General features: G+C 42.6%; 1 protein-coding gene across 1 annotated transcript in view; it reads right to left on the bottom strand.

Annotated features, from left to right (window-relative positions):
• The window catches only part of CFAP69 (cilia and flagella associated protein 69), a 599649-nt gene that overhangs the window by 210790 nt on the left and 365135 nt on the right, over nt 1-23724 (bottom strand). Inside the window, exons 11-12 of the mRNA XM_078663586.1 lie at nt 18785-18906; nt 768-984 (exon numbers count right to left, since the gene is read on the bottom strand). Coding sequence (XP_078519712.1) covers nt 768-984; nt 18785-18906 — 339 coding nt within the window. The remainder of the gene's footprint in view (nt 1-767; nt 985-18784; nt 18907-23724) is intronic.

Here is a 23724-nt window from a genome sequence, read left to right as displayed (position 1 = left end):
AAGGTGAGTTGCAAGCTTGGCAAGTAAATTTAAATGCCAAATCACTGTATCAGTAAAACTGTGCATACAGGCCCTGAAGTGGCAGAGGCCTGAGACAGGTTTGAAATTCTACTTCTGTGGATGGCGCAAGCAGTTCTACGGGCCTACTAGTAGCATTTATTTTGAGGCCTTGGGTATATGGGATACTATTGTACAAGTGACTTACAGATAAATTAAAAATGCATTTCGGTGCAATCCAATCATACCGTGTTGAAGGAGAGAGCACATGCACTTTAGCACTGAATAGCAGTGGCAACATGCCCAGAGTCCTAAAGCCACCTAAAAACAGGTCAGAAAAAATACAGGAGGAAGGCAAAAAGTTTGGGAATAACCCTGCAAAAAGGGCCAGGTAAAACAGTGATAGAGCACCCATTACATAACACGGGCTCAGATTTCCCCTTTCGCATGTAAATTTGTGGATCATATTACCATTGCTGTTGAGCTACTACCTGAAGTCACCGAGGACCTTACTATCATGGTTTCGTCAGTCTGTTTTTACTAAGTTGAAAGTAAAAATAATTCCTTCTTCTACACCCTATAGAATCACTGGTAAGTAAAGTACTGGAAATCTCAAACATTTCTATAGGCTACATGCACAGCCAATGAAGATTCTAAAGCTGTATTTTTCTTTGCCATTCAGATATTGGAAATCGCAAGGCACTTCAATAAAATATAAGAAAAGTTATCAATAGTCATAATAATCTGCCATCTGTCTCTGCATCACTCACCTTGGCCAACACACCATTCTAAAAACAAAAGAAGCCGAGTATTTCCTTGGCAAACCATGTAGTCTTCCACTAGCAAATGTGCCACAGTACCAAGAGTAGCAATTGCATGAAGCTGCAAATCCTCAAAATGGGCAGCAGACCAGTCGTGAACTCCGGGTTTTTCATTTGGTTTTACATAATGAAACAAAGCCAGTACTACTTTCCCGTCGCTCAGCATCTGCATTAAACAGGAAACAGCAAACAAAAGATTATGATAAATGTAAAATCAGTTAGTCACTATCCAATTTCTATCCATGTAAGCAGATCACAAACCTACAAAGGCCATAATCTGAACAGGACCCAGCCAATTGTTCCATTTATAGGGAAATGTCATCATTGCCTTCCCCCTCCAAAAATCATCCACCTACCACCTTTAGCAATTCTTAGGAACTGATCATAAGTGTCATGTTATACTGTGCTCCCTGCACAAATGTGTTTGTCCAGGGAACACAAGTATAAGTGGTGCAATTTTACTGCACCCGATAATTACAAAGAGTGGCAAAGTTTGCTACTTTTTTTAAATAGTCAAACCTGCCGGAATTTAACATATGAAAATGGCCTAGTATTTAATGGGACTTGCAAATTTTCAGGTTTACTACAGTTTTTACAGGTTCTCAAAAGGTTGAAATAGGCAATAAACACTGAACTGAATAAAAACACTTTGGTGTCGGGTTTTATTGGTTGTGATGAGACAAACTAACTGTTTCATCCTCATTAAGATAGTTTTAGGTCACAAAGGGGCACTGATTTGGTTTTATTTTAAGGCCTGAATGGCCATAGATGAGTAATGTGAGAAATTACGTTGTTGGTTGAATGGGGGGGGGAAGACCCCTGTTCAAGGAACAGCCACATTCTCTGTCAAGGTGAACCACCAAAGTCACTAAACTAACCTGTGCTTAACCCTCTGGTAGCTTGCCACAAAAACAGTCAGGCTTAATTAGAAGCAACGTGTAAAGTATTTATGCAGCAAACAAACAGGACCAAAGTGAAAACATAATAAAAGAAAAATAAAGTACATTAAAAAAAATATATTTGATGCCAAAATTACCAAAATCCACTCAGTAGAACCGAAGTTCTGAATTTGTAAAGTTTTAGAAAAAACTAGTGCCTAAAAGATCCAAGCGACAACTGTAGACATCTAGTCGTGCGAAGCTGGGTCAAAGTAAAAAATGTGTCCGGACACAATAGAGCGCTGGTTGGATACAAGAAGTGGTTTGGGCGCGGTCAGCACTTACTTTGTACCTATAAGATATTTTAAAGAAAATGTTCTAAGAAGGTAAATAAAGTTCAGCAGGGCAAGGGTGCAGGCGAAGTCTGAGGGAGCGTTGTCATCAGGGAGCCACTGGACTCTGACTTTTGGCCTGATTATGATCTTGGCAGACAGAGTTATTCAGTCACAAACGTGATGGATATACAGTCCACCAAATTACAATTCCATTATATCCTATGGAACTTGCAATTTGGTGGACGAGAGATCAGTCAAGTTTGTGATAGACTAGCCCTGTCCGCCAAGATCATAATCAGGCCCTTAGTCTCTTTTTTGGTAGTTGGAAATCTTCAGCGGACTGAAGCTAGAGGCTGTAGCCGACAAGAGTTTAGGAGATCTGGTACTCATTCGCCAAGGGACCACTGAACAGGATTTTCTGCTGCGCAGAAGAACACTGTGGGAGCTACTGCCAAATCAGGCCGACCAGTAATGCACCACGTGCAGATCGATGAGCCGGTTGGCCCTGGTCTTCCCTCAGTTCTCAGAGCAGGTTTTAGCCAAAAACTTTCAAAGTCCCAAGTTTTGGATTTTGCCTATCTGGGCACTTTGAGCATCACAACCAAGGGTCCAGGACTGGAGGGGCACCCCTTGGGGGTTCAGGACTACTCCTGAACCCCCAAGGACAGGGACACTCTTGACTACTCAGGCTGGGTCCCGGTGATGCTTCAAGATGGTTGGAGCATTTTATGTCCCTGAGGATCGGATCAGGAGGCCAACAAACTAGCCCTTGGAGTCACTCTGGTAGTCTTTGGTTCAAGTAATGAAGCTGGGCAGGCCACTGAAGGTTCAACACAAGCTTCAGGCAGCAAAGCTGTCTTGTGGAGTACATAGCAGGCCACAGCACCAAGCAGTCCTCGGAGTCCTTCCGCAGGTCCAGAACATCAACTGAATAGTGGCTCTGAGGGCCTTCTTTGAAGTAGGAGAAGTTTCTAGAAGTTTTCCTTTGAAGTGTTTGGAATTTCATACCTGGCTCCAAGCTGGGTGCAGGGACAATCCGGTGGTCACGAGTCCTTTGTGTGAAAGCAGAGCACAGCCTGTTCAGTTGCAAGTAGGCCCATGCCAAGCTCCGCTCCCCATCCATACAGCCTGTGGCCCATTCAGGCATACCTTATTAAGGGCTGGTCGGGACAGGTTGCAGGCATCAAATAGTAAGAGGGTAGGAAAATGCCAACTTACTAAAAGAATTGAATGTGTGTGGAAATCGCACTCGAGTTTTCAGCAATTAATCCTGCTATTCTGGTATGTGTGCAATGTCAGATTGATGCCTGCTAACATTCATATAAATTGAAAGTGGCCTAGCCCACTGGTGGCAGCTAGGACTCTGACATGCATCAACAAATAGTAGTATTCCTTTATAACATTTTAATCATGTGCTCTACTTTGATTCACTGCTTGCTTAATGTGTAGTAAAGTGGTAATTTGAGTTAAACTTTTATGGTTGAGGAGTTTATTGAGCGTTCTTAAGTTCACATAGTAATAATTTCAAGAGGGGATGTCTTACCAAGCTGAAAAATATCGGTTCGAAACAACACGCGAAATGCCTTATGTTAGCTTCAGCGCAGTAGGAATCTGTATGGAAACATATGTGTATATATAGCGTATAAGCTGAAGGTTTGATGTAGAATGATTAAAAGGTTTCCCAACGGGTATGGGCTTACCTGAGAAGCTTAGGGTTTTTACATTTCGTGGATGGCAACCTACCGATGTAAACGAGATGTATTCAAATATCAAGTTTTTGAAAGTTCACAAATTGACAGTAGCTGGATATTCTTTTTGACTCACCTGCGTGAGCTGTAAGCCACTTTAGATGCTAGTAAAGAGTTGTAGAAGTTCAGTAAGCGCGGGGACTGGAAAGTAAAAAAACGAGCGAAATCAACTATTAAAAGTTGTTGACAGAGTGCTAAATCTGTTCGTTTTAAATCTAACCATGGCCAACGTACCAGTATACACGGGAATCCCCGAGTATAAATGTTCTCTTCGTCGTGGCAATACGCGAATGAAGAGTCCCTTCTAAAAAACTTGAATGGTGAATTTATTTGCACGATTGCTCACAAAGACTCGACTAGCTTTACTCTTAGTCCTTTGTTAGTGTCGCGAAACACCGAATGAGCCTAATAAACAACGAGAAGGGACTCTTCATTCGCGTATTGCCACGACGAAGAGAACATTTATACTTGGGGATTCCTGTGTATACAGGTAAGTTGCCCATGGTTAGATTTAAAACGAACAGATTTAGCACTCTGTCAACAACTTTTAATAGTTGATTTCGCTTGTTTTTTTACTTTCCAGTCCCCGCGCTTACTGAACTTCTACAACTCTTTACTAGCATCTAAAGTGGCTTATAGCTCACGCAGGTGAGTCAAAAAGAACATCCAGCTACTGTCAATTTGCGAACTCTCAAAAACTTGATATTTGAATACATCTCGTTTACATCGGTAGGTTGCCATCCACGAAATTTAAAAACCCTAAGCTTCTCAGGTAAGCCCATACCCGTTGGGAAACCTTTTAATCATTCTACATCAAACCTTCAGCTTATACGCTATATATACATATGTTTCCATACAGATTCCTACTGCGCTGAAGCTAACATAAGGCATTTCGTGTGTTATTTCGAACCGATATTTTTCAGCTTGGTAAGACATGCCCTCTTGAAATTATTACTATGTGAACTTAAGAACTCTCAATAAACTCCTCAACCATAAAAGTTTAACTCAAATTACCACTTTACTACACATTAAGCAAGCAGTGAATCAAAGTAGAGCACTCATAAATCTAAATAGTGTAGTTATAAATTTAGCAACTTAAAGAGAATAACTAATAGACTCTGGCATCATTTTAATTCGTTCCCTTTATTTTTTTCTAATTTTTTCAACAGAACCCCTGACGAAGGAACATTTCGTTCCGAAATGCATTGGGTTAATGAAAGAAATGTGTTTGACTGCATATGAGAAAGATTTGTATTATTAAAACAAAGTGTAATGAAATGACAACATTGAACGTTTCATGATTTTGACTGCTTGAAATTTATGCACAACATGATTAAAATGTTATAAAGGAATACTACTATTTGTTGATGCATGTCAGAGTCCTAGCTGCCACCAGTGGGCTAGGCCACTTTCAATTTATATGAATGTTAGCAGGCATCAATCTGACATTGCACACATACCAGAATAGCAGGATTAATTGCTAAAAACACGAGTGTAATTTCCACACACATTCATTTGTTTATCTACACTGCCAAAGTGAAAATCAGCACCACTGATCAAAACATGTGTTTTGAATCAATTGCAAATATCACGGACAATCGTGCATCTACCAAAGTCTACACGGCTGATGAAGCCACAGAAATGTATAAACTTATAAAGGAAACCAAAACATTTGATGCCCAAAGTGGATCAACCACTCACAATTACGCCAACTAGAATATCTCACAAGACGCGAACTTAATCAACGGCTACATGCTTCTACTTTAATATAATATCACCGCGTGAAAAGGATCCCTCGTGGCCTCAGGTTAGCAATTCGACCAATGTTATTCAGACTTAATAATAATCGGCAATTTATGGAGAAATGGTACTGTATCCTCAATAAATGTTCGCTAGATTTAATTTTACTGTTAATAGAGGAACTCTCAAAAACTATAACTGAACTGGAGGAAGAAATTTACAATACAAAACAAGAACTATCTGCTCGAATGGAAGCCGAACCTTGGGAAAAATTCTTGGAAGATTTAAATATCCGTCTTGATAAGTATGGAAAGGAATTACAAGGAACAAAGCTACGCAAATTCAAGAGGGATACTATTGATTATAAGTTGAATGAAGCTTATACATGGGCTGAGGTTTATACCCAACGGAGATACAGTGGTAAGAAGACACAACCAGCCTCTTCAGAAGAAAGTGTAATTTCTGACAGTGACATCAACATTTCTAGACAACCGGCAAGTTAATCATCGAGCACCAAACCATATGGTAAGGCATTGGGTTCAGCGACACCAGAACATGAAGCTAGTAATATAGCTTCCGCATCATCTTCCGCTTCTTCTTTTTTAGAGAAAGAGGGGTCGCAAAGCAGACCACCGGACCAAACCACCGCCAAACAACTAGAAAAAAGACTGGCGAGGAAAAGGAAAAGGAAAACAAGAAAAAAGGTTTGAGGAGCCAAGGGAAAATCTCATAGTGAACATCTCCAAACAACGGTTGACACAATTTGAAGAAAATTTGCTAAACAAGGGTATTACACTTGTAAGCACTTATCATACTACAGAACTGGAAACAGAGATATCATTCTTTAAATTTATGAGAGTGCTTCGTTTAAATAATTTTTTTACATTTGTCAATCCCATTGCATCTAGTGATGATCCTATAGTTCAATTTAAACCAAAGAGCACATTCATTGCTCCGACATCACATAAAAGTTTGGATACTTTTGAAACTCTTGTTAAAGCAGATCTGAACAAGATAAGATACAAAAGAAACCTCAAAAATCTTTCACGAGCGGAATATAGTGCACTATAAACATTGGCTAAAAATGATGCAATCACAATCCACAAGGCAGACAAAGGTGGAGGTCTAGTGGTGATGGACACGGATTTATATTTAACCAAGGGCACAGAACACGTGATGGATCATAATACCTACACCAAACTCAACGGAGACCCTACTACAGACATAGCCAATACTTTGAGCACAATTCTGGATCAAGCGGAAAGACTTAATTGGATCAATACCAACACTAAACGCTATTTGTGGCAGGCCTTCCCGCGAAGACCTAAAATGTATTTTCTTCCTAAAATACATACAAATTTGAGAAACCCCCCCCTTCAGACCAATAGTGTATGGATGTTAATCAATCTTTGAGAATTTGGGAAGATTCATTGATAGTCACTTGCAATCAATCATTCGACGATGGCCAAGTTACATTGAAGATACATCTGACTTTCTAAGAAATTTGATGACCATCAATTTAGATTCTGCCGAAAATTGGATCTTATGCTCCATAGATGTTGTAGCACTCTACACATCAATTCCTCATGCTCTAGGACTAGAAGCAATCGAGTGGGCCTTGTTGAAAGAAGACAAACCTGAAACATTGAATTGTTTTATTATTCAACTTTTGCAATTCTGTTTGGAAAACAGTTACTTCATGTGGCAGGAAGATTTGTATCTCCAACTCAATGGCACAGCAATGGGCTTTCCAGGAGCCTGTGTATATGCAAATATATTCATGGCCAAATTTGAGAACGATTATATTATGGCAGACCAAACATGGCAAGAAGGCCTGGTATACTACAAAAGGTATATTGATGATATCTTTTTAATCTGGAGAAATACACAAAGATCACTAATTGAAAATATCCAGAGTTTAAATCAAGTAGATCCAAGGATCCAATTCACCTACCACATGGATAAATACGCCATTCCCTTTCTGGATGTAATGGTTGAGTTTAAAGATGACCAGATACAAACCAGTGTGTTCAAGAAACCCACGGACAAGAACACTGCATTACTCCATGAGAGTTTTCATCCTATGACTCTGATCAACAATTTACCCATTTCTCAATTCATGAGAATTAAACGTATTTCTTCGGATCAGACCACCTGCAACAAAGCACTTGAAGATCAAAACCAAAGATACATAGCGCGAGGGTACCCTCCAGAACAACTCGACATACAAATAACAAAGGTTAATGCAATGTCAAGGTCTCTTCTACTTGAAAAAAAAGTCAAGACACCAAGTAAAAGAATGGTATTCGTCTCAAAATATTCATCGGCATCAAGGGATATAAAGAGGATTATCCTCAAAAGATGGGAGATACTTGAAACGGAATGCGATTTTGGATCTTTATTTAAGGATAAAACACTTTTCGCCTACAAACGGGCACAAAACCTTAAGGAACTCCTCACCAAACGGGTTCTAACAACGGATCTGGTCAAAACGTGTACTTTTAAAGGGACAACCAAATGCTGGAACTGCAAGAACTGCAATAATGTAATTATTGGTAATATCCTCTTACACCCAAGTACAGGAGAAAAAATCCAGCTGCGACATACAACAAATTGTGACTCAGAACATCTGATTTACATGATAAAATGCCCTTGTGGACTTTTATACGTGGGCAAGACAGAGAGGAAAATCAAGACAAGAATTTCTGAGCATAAAAGTAGGATTCGGAACAAAAGCACAACATCACCATTAGCATTGCATTGGACAGAACATCGACATTCAATCGCGCAATTGAAATTTCAAGTAATTGAGCAGGTACCGCAGAGACTTGGACTAAATAATTCAAAAATTCTTCTACAACGTGAAGTATTTTGGATAAAAAAATTGCAGACTCTCGCACCGTTAGGATTGAATGATAAATTAGAAATTACATGTTTTCTTTGAATCTAAACCTGAGAAATGCACGCGATCTCACACACGCAGTTTTATTTTACCACCAATATAGGAGCATTTAATATTAGACATTATCAGACAAACTACACAGAATCTTACTTTCATCATCACATCTTTACAACACACAATTGTTATAATTTCAATGTATGCTTTTTGTATGTATATGTAATTTCATTGCGATGTAGATCTGTTTGAATAGTCTATAGAAGCATTCATTTCGTGAATGGTAATTACCATTATGTCAGATAGCTTGTCACGATATCCACAATGTATGTTTTTCGAATATTTTCTGGGAGATATATGATCTGTGACGAATTGTTCTGCAAATTATTTGATTTACCTAAAACATCCCGTTATGCTTGTATTCTAAATAGAGTTTCCTCTATTAATTTCCCAGTAGCCACTCTGAATGTATTAACACCTTTCATTTGAATATTTTTTTTGCTACCACAAATGAACGATAGAGTTTTTTGTCCACAAACCCAAAAAAACGCAATTCAAATAATAGTCCTTTTTCTATGATGACTACAAGAACACATCGTAGTCCACCATCGGTTTCTTTTTTCCTAACTATGACTTCAGTCTAGGATTGAAGTCTTTCTTCAGTCTCTATATAGCATTGAGCTCACAAATTAAATAAGTCTCTATCTAGATCGTTTGAACACAAAACAGCTATCTCGACCTCTTTTTAACATAGATGCACGACACCGCTCGTAGTATAAAAACTTGAGTGGTGAATTTATTTGCACGATTGCTCACAAAGACTCAACTAGCTTTACTCTTAGTCCTTTGTTAGTGTCGCAAAACACCGAATGAGCCTTATAAACAACGAGAAGGGACTCTTCATTCGCGTATTGCCAAGACGAAGAGAACATTTATACTTGGGGATTCCCGTGTATACGGGTAAGTTGCCCATGGTTAGATTTAAAACGAACAGATTTAGCACTCTGTCAACAACTTTTAATAGTTGATTTTGCTAGTTTTTTTACTTTCCAGTCCCCGCGCTTACTGAACTTCTACAACTCTTTACTAGCATCTAAAGTGGCTTACAGCTCACGCAGGTGAGTCAAAAAGAACATCCAGCTACTGTCAATTTGTGAACTCTCAAAAACTTGATATTCGAATACATCTCGTTTACATCGGTAGGTTGCCATCCACGAAATTTAAAAACCCTAAGCTTCTCAGGTAAGCCCATACCCGTTGGGAAACCTTTTAATCATTCTACATCAAACCTTCAGCTTATACGCTATATATACACATATGTTTCCATACAGATTCCTACTGCGCTGAAGCTAACATAAGGCATTTCGCGTGTTGTTTCGAACCGATATTTTTCAGCTTGGTAAGACATGCCCTCTTGAAATTATTACTATGTGAACTTAAGAACTCTCAATAAACTCCTCAACCATAAAAGTTTAACTCAAATTACCACTTTACTACACATTAAGCAAGCAGTGAATCAAAGTAGAGCACTCATAAATCTAAATAGTGTAGTTATAAATTTAGCAACTTAAAGAGAATAATTAATAGACTCTGGCATCGTTTTAATTCGTTCCCTTTATTTTTTCTCATTTTTTCAACAGAACCCCTGACAAAGGAACATTTTGTTCCGAAATGCATTGGGTTAATGAAAGAAATGTGCTTGACTGCATATGAGAAAGATTTGTATTATTGAAACAAAGTGTAATGAAATGACAACATTGAACGTTTCATGATTTTGACTGCTTGAAATTTATGCATAACATGATTAAAATGTTATAAAGGAATACTACTATTTGTTGATGCATGTCAGAGTCCTAGCTGCCACCAGTGGGCTAGGCCACTTTCAACTTACTAAAAGAGACATTTTCAAAATTCTAATTTAAAATTCAACTTTACCTTCAAAAATGATTTTTAATTACAATTTCATATATACCAAACACAAAATGCTCACCTGCTCCCAATCAAATGTTAACACTTACAAAATGTAATAAGAACACCCATTGATACCCTATTAGACAGGTAGGCCTCAGAGTAGTGAAAAACAAATTTAGGAGTTTTTCACTAGCAGCTCATGTAAAACTTAAAGGTACATGGACAACCTTTTAACTACAATGCAACCTTTCTTTAAGCTATCTAGGGACTACCTTAGGGGTGATTTATAAGCAATAAAATGGGAGTTTAAGACTTAGCAAGGGGGTTATATTGGCAAGTCGAATTGGCAGGTTAAAACTACATTCAGGCTGCAATGGCAGGCCTGGAACATGTTTTAAGAGACTAATTAAGTGGGTGGCACAATAAGGGCCACAGGCCCACTAGTAAAATGTACATGGCTCTATGCATATACCACTTCACAAGGGACTTCTACGTAAATTAAATGTTCCAATCAGGTGTAATCAAATGTTGCCGTGTTTAGGGGAGTGAGCACAAGTGCTTTAGCACTAGTTAGCTGTGGTAAAGTCCACAGAGTCCTAAGGCCAATAAAAACGAATTTCCGCAACTAAATGGAGGGGAAAAAGGCAAAACCTTTGGGGGAAGACCACCCTAAGGTTGACAGGTTTAACAGTGCCCCCCCAGCTGAAAGTGGGGAGAACTATCCAACCCCTGTGAGTTCTTATCACTAAGCTGGAACAACCTGGCCAAACCATTAGCATTGGAGTAATCTGATCCAGGCGGGGTTCCACTATGAAGAGCATTTCCTGTAGGGAGATGCACCACCTCAACAGTTTTGTATTCTCACCCCTCATCTGCATGAGCCATCTGAGGGGCATGTGGTCTGTATGAACCCAGATGTGAGTCTCAAACAGGTATGGTCTTAGCTTTTTCAGTGCCAAGACCGCAGCAAATATTTCCCTCTCAACAGCACTCCAGCTCTGTTCCCTAAGAAGTAGCCTCCTAGAGATGAAAGCTACAGGTTGGTCTAGGCCGTCCTCATTGAGCTGTGATAAGACTGTCCCATGCCATGCTCAGAGACATCTTTTTGTACAGTGAACTCTTGGGAAATGTCAGGGGCCTTGAGCACAGGTGTTGCACACATGGCCTGTTTGAGGGAGTCAAATGCTTTCTCACCAGTTTCTGTCCAGATCATCTTCCTGGATTTTTTTCTTGATGTCAGCTCATTCAAGGGGGCAACAATGGTGCCATGCATTTTGACAAACCTCCTGTAGTAACCAGTGAGGCCCAGGAAGGTCCTAAATTCTGTCTGAGTTTGGGGGCCTCCCAGGCCAGGATATTTCTATTTTGTCCTGGAGGGAATGCACTTTACCCCAGCCCATAAGGTGTCCCAAGTACACCACAGAACCCTGCCCAATCTGGCACTTACTGTCCTCGATAGACAGGGATGCATGTTGCAGAGCCTGAGGTACTTCCTGCAGGTGAAAGAGGTGGTCCTCCTAGCAATTACTGAAGACTTCTATACAATCCAAATAAGCAGCACAGAAGGCCTCCATCCCAGACAAGACCTGGTTCACCAACCCCTGCAAGGTAACAAGGGCATTCTTCAGACCAAAAGACATTACCTTAAAATGGTAGTGGCCATCTAATGTGTCAAAGGCTGACCTCTCCTTAGCCCCCCTCAGGGAGGGCAATGTACCAGTACCCTGCAGTTAAGTCAAAGGTACTCAAGAACTTGGCAGCCTCTAATCTGTGAATGAGCTCATCAGCTCAGGGGATTGGGTAAGCATAAGTTTTGGTGACTGAGTTGAACCCCCCCCCCCAAGTAGTCCACGCAGAATCTGGGTTCTGGCAAGGCACCAAGTAGGGCAGCTATGGGTATATGCCCCACTTGGCTGGATATGGGACTACTGGAGTGCTCAATCATTCCCAATTCCAGCATCTTAGAGACTTCCTCCTTGATGGTGTCCTTCACTTTCCCAGACAGCCCCTATATTTTATTTGTGATAGGCAGACTGTCCCCAGTATCAATATCCTGGGTACACAGATGTGTAAGCCCAGCAATGAGGGAAATGTGTTCAGGGTTCAGGGTAGGGGAGAGGTTGACACCTCCCACTGACCCATCTTTTTCTTTAGAGAGTCAAGGAGATGTTCAATTTTCTCCCCATCTGTCACCAGCAGCATGATGACCTCAGAACCCTCATAGTGGAGTTTGAGACAATTGAGATGGAGTACACTATTATGGGGAGCTTTTAGCTATTTCCTTGTTTTCCTACTGGTCTGGCAGATGTGACAAGCCCTGCAGAATATATCTAAGGATATCTTCACCCAGGGCCAATAGAAGTGAGAGAAAAGCCTGGCAAAGTGTTTGTCCTGCCCCAGATGTCCTGCCAGTGGAATTTCATGAGCCAGCCCCAGTAGGAAGGCAATGTGTCTTGAGGGACTACCAACCAAAATTTTGCCGCATGCACAGATGCCTTCAGCTCACTATTCAGGAGGTCAGCCCTCCGGTATATGAGGTGATCTCCAGAGGTATCACTAGCTGCCTGGGCTTCAGCCTGACGCTTCATTGTCTCCAGGTTTGAGCACTCCTTCTGTGCCTTACAGAACTCATCCCTGGTGAATCTACCCTCTACTAGCCATCCAACAAGCTGCGCAGGTCACCAAGAGAAGCAATACCCTCCCCAGTAGGGTCTGGGGCAGCCTCTGCTGAAGCCCCATTCACCTGTACCGTAGGAGTTTCAGGGGCTGGCTAAAGAGATAATGCAGTGGTGACAAGTCGTTTGTTTGAAATTAAAGCACAGCCTATTCAGTTGCAAGTGGGGCTGTGCCTAGCTCCACCCTACATTTTGCCAGCTGAAGGACCATTCAGGCACACCAAATTCCTCAATTGTGTGACTGCCTGGGAGGAATTCAATTCCAACTGACAACTACACCCAGTCATGAGAACTTAGACAGGCTGTAGTATCCAAACAGCAAAGGGCATGAAAATGCCAACTTTCTAAAAGAAGATTTTAATTACAATTTTATAGATAGTAAACACAAAATACTTACCTATTCCCAATCAAATGTTAGCACTTATTAAATGTGATAGGGCAACCAAATGTTACCCTATGGGACAGGTAGGGCTGACAGTTGTGAAAAACATTGAACTCTGTGCACTTTACCACTGCTAACCAGTGCTAAAGTGCTTGTGATCACCCTAAAGCATGGTGCAATTGGCCTACACCTGACTGGCTTTATTAAACTTGCTTATAAATCCATAGTAAAGAGGTATACCATACACCCAGGGCTCATTAATTAAACGCTACCAGTGAGAGACGGTCGACACATACCCTAATCCACGTTCAGAAACCCGGCGCATCTTTTTCGGAACCAACGCATCTCAGACCCGGCACTTCGTCTTCTGAACCAGTGCATCACCATTGTTGCGTAGAGGATATCGACGTATCACCTCGACTGCGGGATCGACACAATGCATTGCCTGGCTGCACCTTGCATCTTGCTGCTGCGACCAGAATCAAGGTACTTTTCTTCAGCCAGCCTTGTGTGGCTCCTATATCCAGCTCACACTCCATTGCGGTCAGCCTAAGCAAATACTTTACACATTACCTCTTAAGTTGAATGTTAGAAATGGGATTTCTGGTTGGCTAGGGCAAGCGCCTCAGACGGGCAGAAGCCACCACACTAGTCAGGGCAAGGGAGTTACACTCTGAAGATAACCCCTGTTCACCCCCTTGGTAGCTTGGCACGAGCAGTCAGGCTTATCCCAGAGGCAAAGTGTAAAGCATTTGCGAAACACACACACAGCAGCAACACACTAGGCACACTACAAAAGAGACTCCACACAAGGTTATGTATAAAATAGCTTTTGTATTATCCAAAACACATTAGAATCATAATCACACATATACACTATGCCAATTGGCACTAGGCAATATTCACAAGGAATTATATACAGGGCTGGGTCAGTCTGGCCACTGTCAGAACCTTTAGAAAGCACTAGTAGCACACATAAAACAAAACCAGTGACTACTGGTAAAATACTGTACTTAACATTATCTCTAGCAACATAAACGCCTTATGTCTGCATCACAGTAGGAATAGAACACATTACGATAAACACACTATGCATAAATACCATGGGCATAATTACATTTGGCAACCATCAGCATAAACAAATTATGCACACATTTGGCAGTGCACCACAGTAACACTAACTAGGTGCATACATCACCTTAGGGCTTTGCACCCTATCTACACCATAACGCTGACCTCAGGCCAACTGGCCTTTCTAGGGGGCTCAAATGCCCTCTGTCCCAAATGTCAGGGTTTGTATTGGGGCCTTCCACTGGCCCTTTGGCTGCCAATGCTGCAAACACAAAGTGTACAATGCGCTGGGGTGTGGGGTGCTTCTCACCATCTCCTTATCCTGAAGCCAATAAAAATGCCCATGCGTGGTAGCTGCCAGCACTCTCATGTTGCAGCTGTTAGAATGGGCCTTGGTACCACCGTGTCTCCTGAGTCCCCACTGGGACTCTACAACAATTGTGCCCACCGTGACAGGTGCCTGCGCTTGTGCGGTGCAGCTGTAATCATGAGGCCTGGCACCACTGTGCCTCTCCTGTCTTCACTCACTGGGGCCTTCTCGTCAGGCACCAGAGGCTACATCAAGGTAGGCGGGGAGGGGAGACTGCAACTCGGTCTCCCCCTCACAGAAAGTAACCCCCAAGGCAGCCTCACAACACGGGCGGAAGGGGGGAAGAGCTCCTGGCTCACTCACCCGTTTTGAGCTGTCTCCGGTCCCTCTTCGGCCGGCTCCAGGCACCGACAATGTGCCTCAGCGGTCCCACTTCACTGGATCCTCCTTTACCGGGGAACCTGCGAGGCTCAGTCCTCGCCTCAGCAATACACAGGGCTCTCCTCCGTCGTACGGGAAGCTCCACCCATGGCTAGGCAACAGCCGTCTGGCTTCCGGCAGCACTGCTTCTTCCCACCTCTGTGGAGCCTGCGAGGCTCCGGCGTGACTTCCTTCTCAGCTGAAGGAGGCTCTGCCTCCATCCAGGCAAGATGCCTGACTTCCGGGCAGCGGCGGTGCCTATCGGCGGCTCCTTTCTCCGTAGCAAAGTGCGGGGTGGGCTCCAGCCGTAAAAGAAACACCAATGTGGGGTGGGTTCCCACTGGTGAATAAACTCAAATGCTGGGTGGGCACCTGCCGGTATGAGCACAAAAACAGGGGCAATGCAGGTTAGGCTCCCGCCTCCAGTAGCCTAAATGCGGGGAAATTCCCTCTGAAGTTGGCACAGCTCCTGCGCTGCAAAAAGCACCTGCACTCTCCTTGAAAATGAAATAGAGAGCATATGAGGGGCAAAGATCCCCACAGTTCCAGGACAAAGGCTGGGCCCAGCAAGGTCAGCTCAAACTGCCCTCCAGCAGGGAGGCAGTCTCTCGTGGCGGCTCCTCCTGGGGCCCAGCAGCAGCAGGTTTCCCCAGTAGCACAGGGAAGCACAAAAAGCACACACTACCTGGGATCACAGCCCCAATAGTTATACAACCTTTTCCTTTGTCTGCCCTTGGCACAGGGCTTGGGGGAACCAGCCTGAACTGATCTAGGGGTTTTTGGAGTACTCTGTTTACAGGGCTCTTCTTTCCCATTGTCAGGTGGGGGCTCAGTCATCAGACCACCACAGGGGGGCGGATGAAGCATTCACCCAGGCAGGCACAGACATATTCAGGGTCAGGTGACTACTCCTCCCACTACTCCAAATGCAGATCTCCCATTCAGCCTAGCGCTAACTCACCCTGCCCTTCCTGGAGCCACACACACCTCACCCGGCCCTGTCACTCCAAAGCCAGACATGCAATCCACATCAGGCAGACACATAGCACACAGAAATGCCGATTTCTAAAATTGGCATGTCTATAATAGTGATAATAAATCTGCGCACACCATTGCACAGCATTTATTATTACCATTCCAAATATACCAAACTTGACCAAGCTGCTCCTCTCATTTCCGGAATTTCCACTGAAACACTTATCAGGGAATCCCCAATGCATTCCTATGAGAGGGCAGCCTCACAGCAGTGAGAAACCAAAATGGCTGTTTGTCACTACCAGGACATGACACACACTTAAGGTACATGTCCGACCTTCTACCTACAATACACCCTGCCCACAGGGCTAGCTAGGGTCTACCTTAGGGGTGACTGACATGCAGTAAAAGGGGGGTCACAGAGATGGCACACACTTTAGGTGTCACGTCACAGTGGCAGTAACACTGCGCACACAGGCCCTGCAATGGCAGAGGCCTGAGACAGGGTTGAAAGGCTACTTTGGTGGGTGGCGCAATCAGAGCTGTAAGCCCACCAGTAGCATTTAATTTACCGGCCCCGGGTATCGGAGATACCACTTTACAAGGGACTTACGGGTAAACTAAATTTGCCAAACGGGTGTAGACCAGTCTTACCATGTTTACCACAGAGAGCACACGCACTTTACACTGGACAGCAGTGCTAAAGTGCCCAGAGTCCTAAAACCACCAACACCATGTCAGAAAAAAGGCTAGGAGAAAGGCAACAAATTCAGGATGACCCTGCAAAAAGGGCCAAGTACAACATTGAGCATGCCTGCTCTGTGCCAAGCTGCCAGAGGGTGAGCACAGGTTAATGTATGGTGTGCACCTGGCTTCCTTTGACTAGGATTGTGGTTCCTGCTTGGACAGCGTGCATACGTATCTCTGCCAATCAGAAACTCAATTTCTAACACAAATGATCCCAGATTATATCCTTAAAATCTAGGACTGCCACAGTTTTCCAAGACTACGCCTACGTCACCACATTTACTCTTATGGACATTTCTGCATGAAGAACATCATTCAATAATGTGCATTACACAACTTTTCCACCTGGAGAAAACCCTTTTCCCTACAAACCCATGAGATATAAAATAGAACACTACCTGTTCCAACTGAAAAGACACTTACTCCTGACTAACTGTAATAGTTCACGGCTGTTTCCAGCATGCAAAATTGCCTGCACAATGTTTAGGTGTTCACTATATTATTTCTGCACCCATAAATGATACATTGGATTGGTATACACCGGGGTGCAAATCCATTGGTGAATCGAGATTACACAATTGATTCTAAAACTGGCCGATTTATTTAAATTCACATACCGCCTTATTCATCAAGCTAAATTGCACTCGCAAAGGGCAAGATTCTCAGAATCTTGCCTTTTGCGAGTGCAATTTTTGCATTTGGGATTCATCATCCCAAATGCAAAATTCGCTATTTAAGAATTCGCACATTTGCGAAGAATTGAATTTAAGGAATCTCTATTTGAGATTCCTTAAATGCAATTCATGAAGAATTTTAAAATTGCGAAAATGCAATTTTGGGCCGCTATTTACCGAGAGGTCAGACCTCTCGGTAAATAGCAAAAACTTAGAAAAATGCTTTTAAAAGCATTTTTCTAAGTTGCATGTTGCACACACACATGTCCTTTGGACATGTGTGTGCGCAACACCTGTTTCAATTTGCATTTAAAGGGTGCTACAGGGTGTCCTTTGGACACCCCTGGCACCCTTTAAATCGCTATCTTATTTGCGATTAGCTAATTGCAAATAAGGAATACTCCCCATTCATTCCTATGGGCCTTTTGGCCCATAGGAATGAATGGGGAGTTATTCCTTATTTGCGATTAGCAATTAGCTAATCGCAAATAAGATAGCGATTTAAAGGGTGCCAGGGGTGTCCAAAGGACACCCTGTAGCACCCTTTAAATGCAAATTGAAACAGGTGTTGCGCACACACATGTCCAAAGGACATGTGTGTGTGCAACATGCAACTTAGAAAAATGCTTTTAAAAGCATTTTTCTAAGTTTTTGCTATTTACCGAGAGGTCTGACCTCTCGGTAAATAGCGGCCCAAAATTGCATTTTCGCAATTTTAAAATTCTTCATGAATTGCATTTAAGGAATCTCAAATAGAGATTCCTTAAATTCAATTCTTCGCAAATGTGCGAATTCTTAAATAGCGAATTTTGCATTTGGGATGATGAATCCCAAATGCAAAAATTGCACTCGCAAAAGGCAAGATTCTGAGAATCTTGCCCTTTGCGAGTGCAATTTAGCTTGATGAATAAGGAATACTCCCCATTCATTCCTATGGGCCTTTTGGCCCATAGGAATGAATGGGGAGTTATTCCTTATTTGCGATTAGCAATTTGCTACTCGCAAATAAGGAATGTGTAGGAATCGCTATTTATTTAGCAATTCCTACATGAATCCCGTTGTGCAAGTCCTTAATAGCGATTCGCTATGAATCGCTATTAGGGGCTCGCAAAACGGCCCGTTGATGAATAAGGCTGATAGTTCCTGGAAGACCGCTAAAACTACGTAATACAAAGTAAATAAGGTAAGGTGTTCTTTACTGTACCTGAATACAAGGCAGATCCCTAGACAGGATCACAAGCATGTTGAACAACAATTTTTTCATCTCAAAGTCTTCATTGGTGTAGGAAAGTTTTATCGCTCGAACTAAAGGGTTGTGGCTTTTAACTGCAAAGAATAAGAGTAGAGTCAATGCAGTGTAAATGTAATATAACTTCAGTGTCATTGTTGTACAAAGTTCACTCAATCTCAGATTCCATTATTCACTTTCGTTTCTGATTGTATAAAATCTTCAATTTAAAACATCTGAGTAAATAAATCCCTCTAAAAAGGCTCATTTACGCAGACTTACAGGTTCAAGGCAAACTCGATGTTTTCACATTCGTCAGTTTTTTCTGCAATGACTGTTGCTGGAAAGTCGTATTTTAGGTGAGGTTTAAGACTCAAAGAGTGGAAGGCAGTGAAGCAATGGAGGACCAAACTACGCGACAGGACTTACTAAAGTATACAGCAACAAAGTGCAAATCGTGCTGCATGATGCGACATATTCAGTGACAGTATTATTTTGCTATTATGACATTGTAGCACTCATTAACACTGCCTGAGCAAACGTTTTGCCTCTTTAATGTAACAACTGAATTCAGCAATCCGCCTGTAAAAGTTAAACTTTCTGTAGGGTGTATTGCTGCCCAGCAACACTTGTTTTCTTTTAGCAACCTTTGATATGTTTCAGGTAGAAACTATTATTTATGTGAAATCTGGAAATTATGCAATTTTTGCTGCAGTACATGGCAATTGTGGTAAATCTATTGTAACAGAAGAAATGCCACGGCGACAGGATGGTAGAATTCCAACAGCTCTGCGTTTACTTTGTTAACATGAAGAAAACTAGATTCAACTTCTAGACCATCAAGCATTCGAATCTCCAATGATAGCCAATAGCTGGAACACAAGTACATTGGTGGGATCCAAATTAATTTCATTGCACCAGAGGAGATGACTTGCATGGCTGGTCATCCAATCCTTTCTAGGATTCAGTAGCGGACACATTCAAGGGGAAGCATGTATGCATATTAAAAAGGCAAAGGGTGTGTAATTTTAACACTCTGTCCACATTGCGTATCCTAGATCTTGTGTAAATTCCCTCTAATTTTATGCAGATCACTGGTATTCCAACTAGTGATCCCTCTGAAATTTAAAACACACACATTAATAGGTCTTGTGTGCTGGCTTCACTTCCTCTCCGTGTGTTTGTACTTACCCTGGAGCTTGGCCCAAGTACTGCTTCTTTGCTCAGAGTCCTTCCACGGCTCAGACTTTTAGAGCTACTGTTTTCTTTGTTGCAGTGCTCCATAAAAGTGCAAGTGTATGCAGGTCGTCTCCCCCCGACCTGCTCTCCGCATTGTTGCTTGTGCTCTCCTGTTCCATTCTTTGCCTCTTCTCACAGTGTTCTTTCTTGCCTTGTCCCACCTGCATTATTGGTGGTTGCTAGCCCCATCCCAACCATCTCCTCAAGTGCTGTTTGCTCCCCCGTCACTCCTACATAGCTGTTTACTTGGCCCTTCCCTCCTGCCCCTCTACAGCATAATTGCTTTCTTACCCTGTCCCTTCCACCCACTCCGTGCGTTGTTACTTGCTTGCCCAGTCTCTCCCGGATAGAAGCGGATTGCACTGTCCATCATGCACCACTTTGACGTTGTATTTGCTTGCGCCATCCCTATCGCTTGCCTTTGGAGTTATTGTTGCTTGCCCATATCTCTCACATACCCCTCGCATGCTGTTATTGCTTGCCCCATTACTCCGACATGCTTCCTGTGTTATTGTTGCTTGCCCCATCCCTCCCACTCCTCTCTCATTTTTATTGCTGCTTGCCCTACCTGAAACGCTTCAACGTGTATTGAAAGAATACATCATGTTCTCTTCTGTTTTAGAGCAAGATAGATATGGTATGATAAACCGATGCCGGATATAAAAGTTCTTGCTAATATTAAAACATATGAGAGATGCTGCTTTTTGGATGTGCGTAGTTTCTTCCTAAAACCACAAATCCAGTTTTAGTGAGTCTTCTGCAGTGTGTGAATTATTCCATGCTGGTAAATCTTTTGTTAACAGGGGTCAGATGAGAACAGGCCTGCCTTCTGAGAAAGCGTCTGTTCACAAAAGTTGAATACAGGAGTCAGGTGAGCACAGGTCTGCCTTCTGAGAAAGCGTCTGATCACAAAAGTTGGATACAGGAGTCAGGTGAGCACAGGTCTGCCTTCTGAGAAAGCATCTGTTCACAAGAGTTGGATACAGGAGTCAGGTGAGCACAGGCCTGCCTTCTGAGAAAGCGTCTGATCACAAAAGTTGAATACAGGAGTCAGGTGAGCACAGGCCTGCCTTCTGAGAAAGCGTCTGATCACAAAAGTTGAATACAGGAGTCAGGTGAGCACAGGCCTGCCTTCTGAGAAAGCGTCTGATCACAAAAGTTGGATACAGGAGTCAGGTGAGCACAGGCCTGCCTTCTGAGAAAGCGTCTGATCACAAAAGTTGGATACAGGAGTCAGGTGAGCACAGGCCTGCCTTCTAAGAAAGCGTCTGTTCACAAACGTTGGATACAGGAGTCAGGTGAGCACAGGCCTACCGTCTGAGAAAGCATCTGTTCACAAAAGTTTGGATATAGGAGTCAGGTGAGCACATGCCTGCCTTCTGAGAAAGCGTCTGTTCACAAAAGTTGAATACAGGAGTCAGGTGAGAACAGGCCTGCCTTCTGAGAAAGCGTCTGATCACAAAAGTTGGATACAGGAGTCAGGTGAGCACAGGCCTGCCTTCTGAGAAAGCGTCTGATCACAAAAGTTGGATACAGGAGTCAGGTGAGCACAGGTCTGCCTTCTGAGAAAGCGTCTGATCACAAAAGTTGGATACAGGAGTCAGGTGAGCACAGGTCTGCCTTCTGAGAAAGCATCTGTTCACAAGAGTTGGATACAGGAGTCAGGTGAGCACAGGCCTGCCTTCTGAGAAAGCGTCTGATCACAAAAGTTGAATACAGGAGTCAGGTGAGAACAGGCCTGCCTTCTGAGAAAGCGTCTGATCACAAAAGTTGGATACAGGAGTCAGGTGAGCACAGGCCTGCCTTCTGAGAAAGCGTCTGATCACAAAAGTTGGATACAGGAGTCAGGTGAGCACAGGTCTGCCTTCTGAGGAAGCGTCTGATCACAAAAGTTGGATACAGGAGTCAGGTGAGCACAGGTCTGCCTTCTGAGAAAGCATCTGTTCACAAGAGTTGGATACAGGAGTCAGGTGAGCACAGGCCTGCCTTCTGAGAAAGCGTCTGATCACAAAAGTTGGATACAGGAGTCAGGTGAGCACAGGCCTGCCTTCTGAGAAAGCGTCTGATCACAAAAGTTGGGTACAGGAGTCAGGTGAGCACAGGTCTGCCTTCTGAGAAAGCATCTGTTCACAAGAGTTGCATACAGGAGTCAGTTGAGCACTGGCCTGCCTTCTGAGAAAGCGTCTGTTCACAAGAGTTGGATACAGGAGTTAGGTGAGCACAGGCCTGCCTACTGAGAAGGCGTCTGTTCACAAGAGTTGGTAACAGGAGTCAGGTGAGCACAGGCCTGCCTTCTGAGGCAGCCTCCGTTCACATGTTTTTGATTAAACTAATAAATAACAGGCAGTCTAGACGGCTGGGATTTGAAAGAAGGCTTTTCTGTGAGCATTCTGCATATGTCTGCCTCACCTACTTGAGTGTCTTACAAGACAGAAGCAGACCTCACTACTTTAAAACCCTCGAATTTTTTATTGTCCCTTACTGTGAAATAAGCACAAATAATGTTGCTGAATTAATGCATGTTTGTACTTGAAAATCAATCAATCAGTCAAAAAATCTTTATTTCGGCATACAGCCATAAAAGCTTAGATTAAAAACATAATGCTATAAATGTAAGGTTAAAACAGCTTACATAACACTCCATTTCATAAAATGCCCAAATTCATACATAATCAGATAAGCATTAAATACACAAACATTTTAAAATTAACAAAATCGTATAATCCAATACGTTAAGACTCCAGGTAGAAGGCATCCACTAGGTAGATAAACGCTTCTGTCTATGCCTCTACCTCAGTAAAACTGTGAAACAGAAAAGACAATGCATTGATTGGTATTGCTTTTAGGAATCCTAGATGCAATCCTAAAACTCCCTGTCCCAAGGTTATTGCAGACAAGGCGAATCCACATGATTCTCACTACTTGATAGAAAAATATGACCTGTTCAGATGTTTCTTCAGCCTGGGGGCGGAATGGGCAAAATTAGTCACTGTCATTTGGGTTGTGATTCCATTTGGCTGTGAAAAAACGTTAAGGAAGGATCCCTAGGCAAAAGTTTACGTATAAAGTCTTTGAGAATGGGGGTTCGATATCATCCAAATCATTTTCAAACAGTAATCAGTATTAAAAGCTAAAACATAATCAGTGAGTGATCCTGCCCTTACTGAACATAAAACATGACTATCAGTATATTGCTAGTAGGCATTTTTTAGCCCAGATTGAGAGACCAACCCAGCATTGCCAGGAGGTGACCACACATTAAAATACTCAATCTGACCCAAACAGGCCTTTATTGACAAAAAGCCAGGATATTCTATATGCCCCAGGTTGCTTAATAACCTCTTGAACAGCCATTCGAAAATAACAGAATTCAGGTGTAACCCACGACCTTCGTCAAAACAAAAGTGACCTCAAGCCCACCAGATCATTAATCTATTTGAGGCCATAGTCAAGACGTAAGGGGCATGTGGATTGCTTAATGACAATCCAAGAAGATTTCTTGCAAAACGATTCGCAATTATTTCTTTAATGGGAATCTTGAAAGGCCCAACGTTCTACCCCATACAATGAAGCCCCCAATGCCTGGCTTTTATAAATCTCAAGAGCGGGAGACACAAGGCAGAAAGACGAGGCTTCTGTGCTCTCAAAATACCACAACAAATCTGCTCTAGTTTGAG

This window comes from Lissotriton helveticus, chromosome 10 (assembly GCF_964261635.1).
Source record: "Lissotriton helveticus chromosome 10, aLisHel1.1, whole genome shotgun sequence".
Taxonomy (NCBI): Eukaryota; Metazoa; Chordata; class Amphibia; order Caudata; family Salamandridae; genus Lissotriton; species Lissotriton helveticus.
Note: the sequence above shows the minus strand (reverse complement) of the source record. Positions and strands in the feature narration are given on the sequence as shown.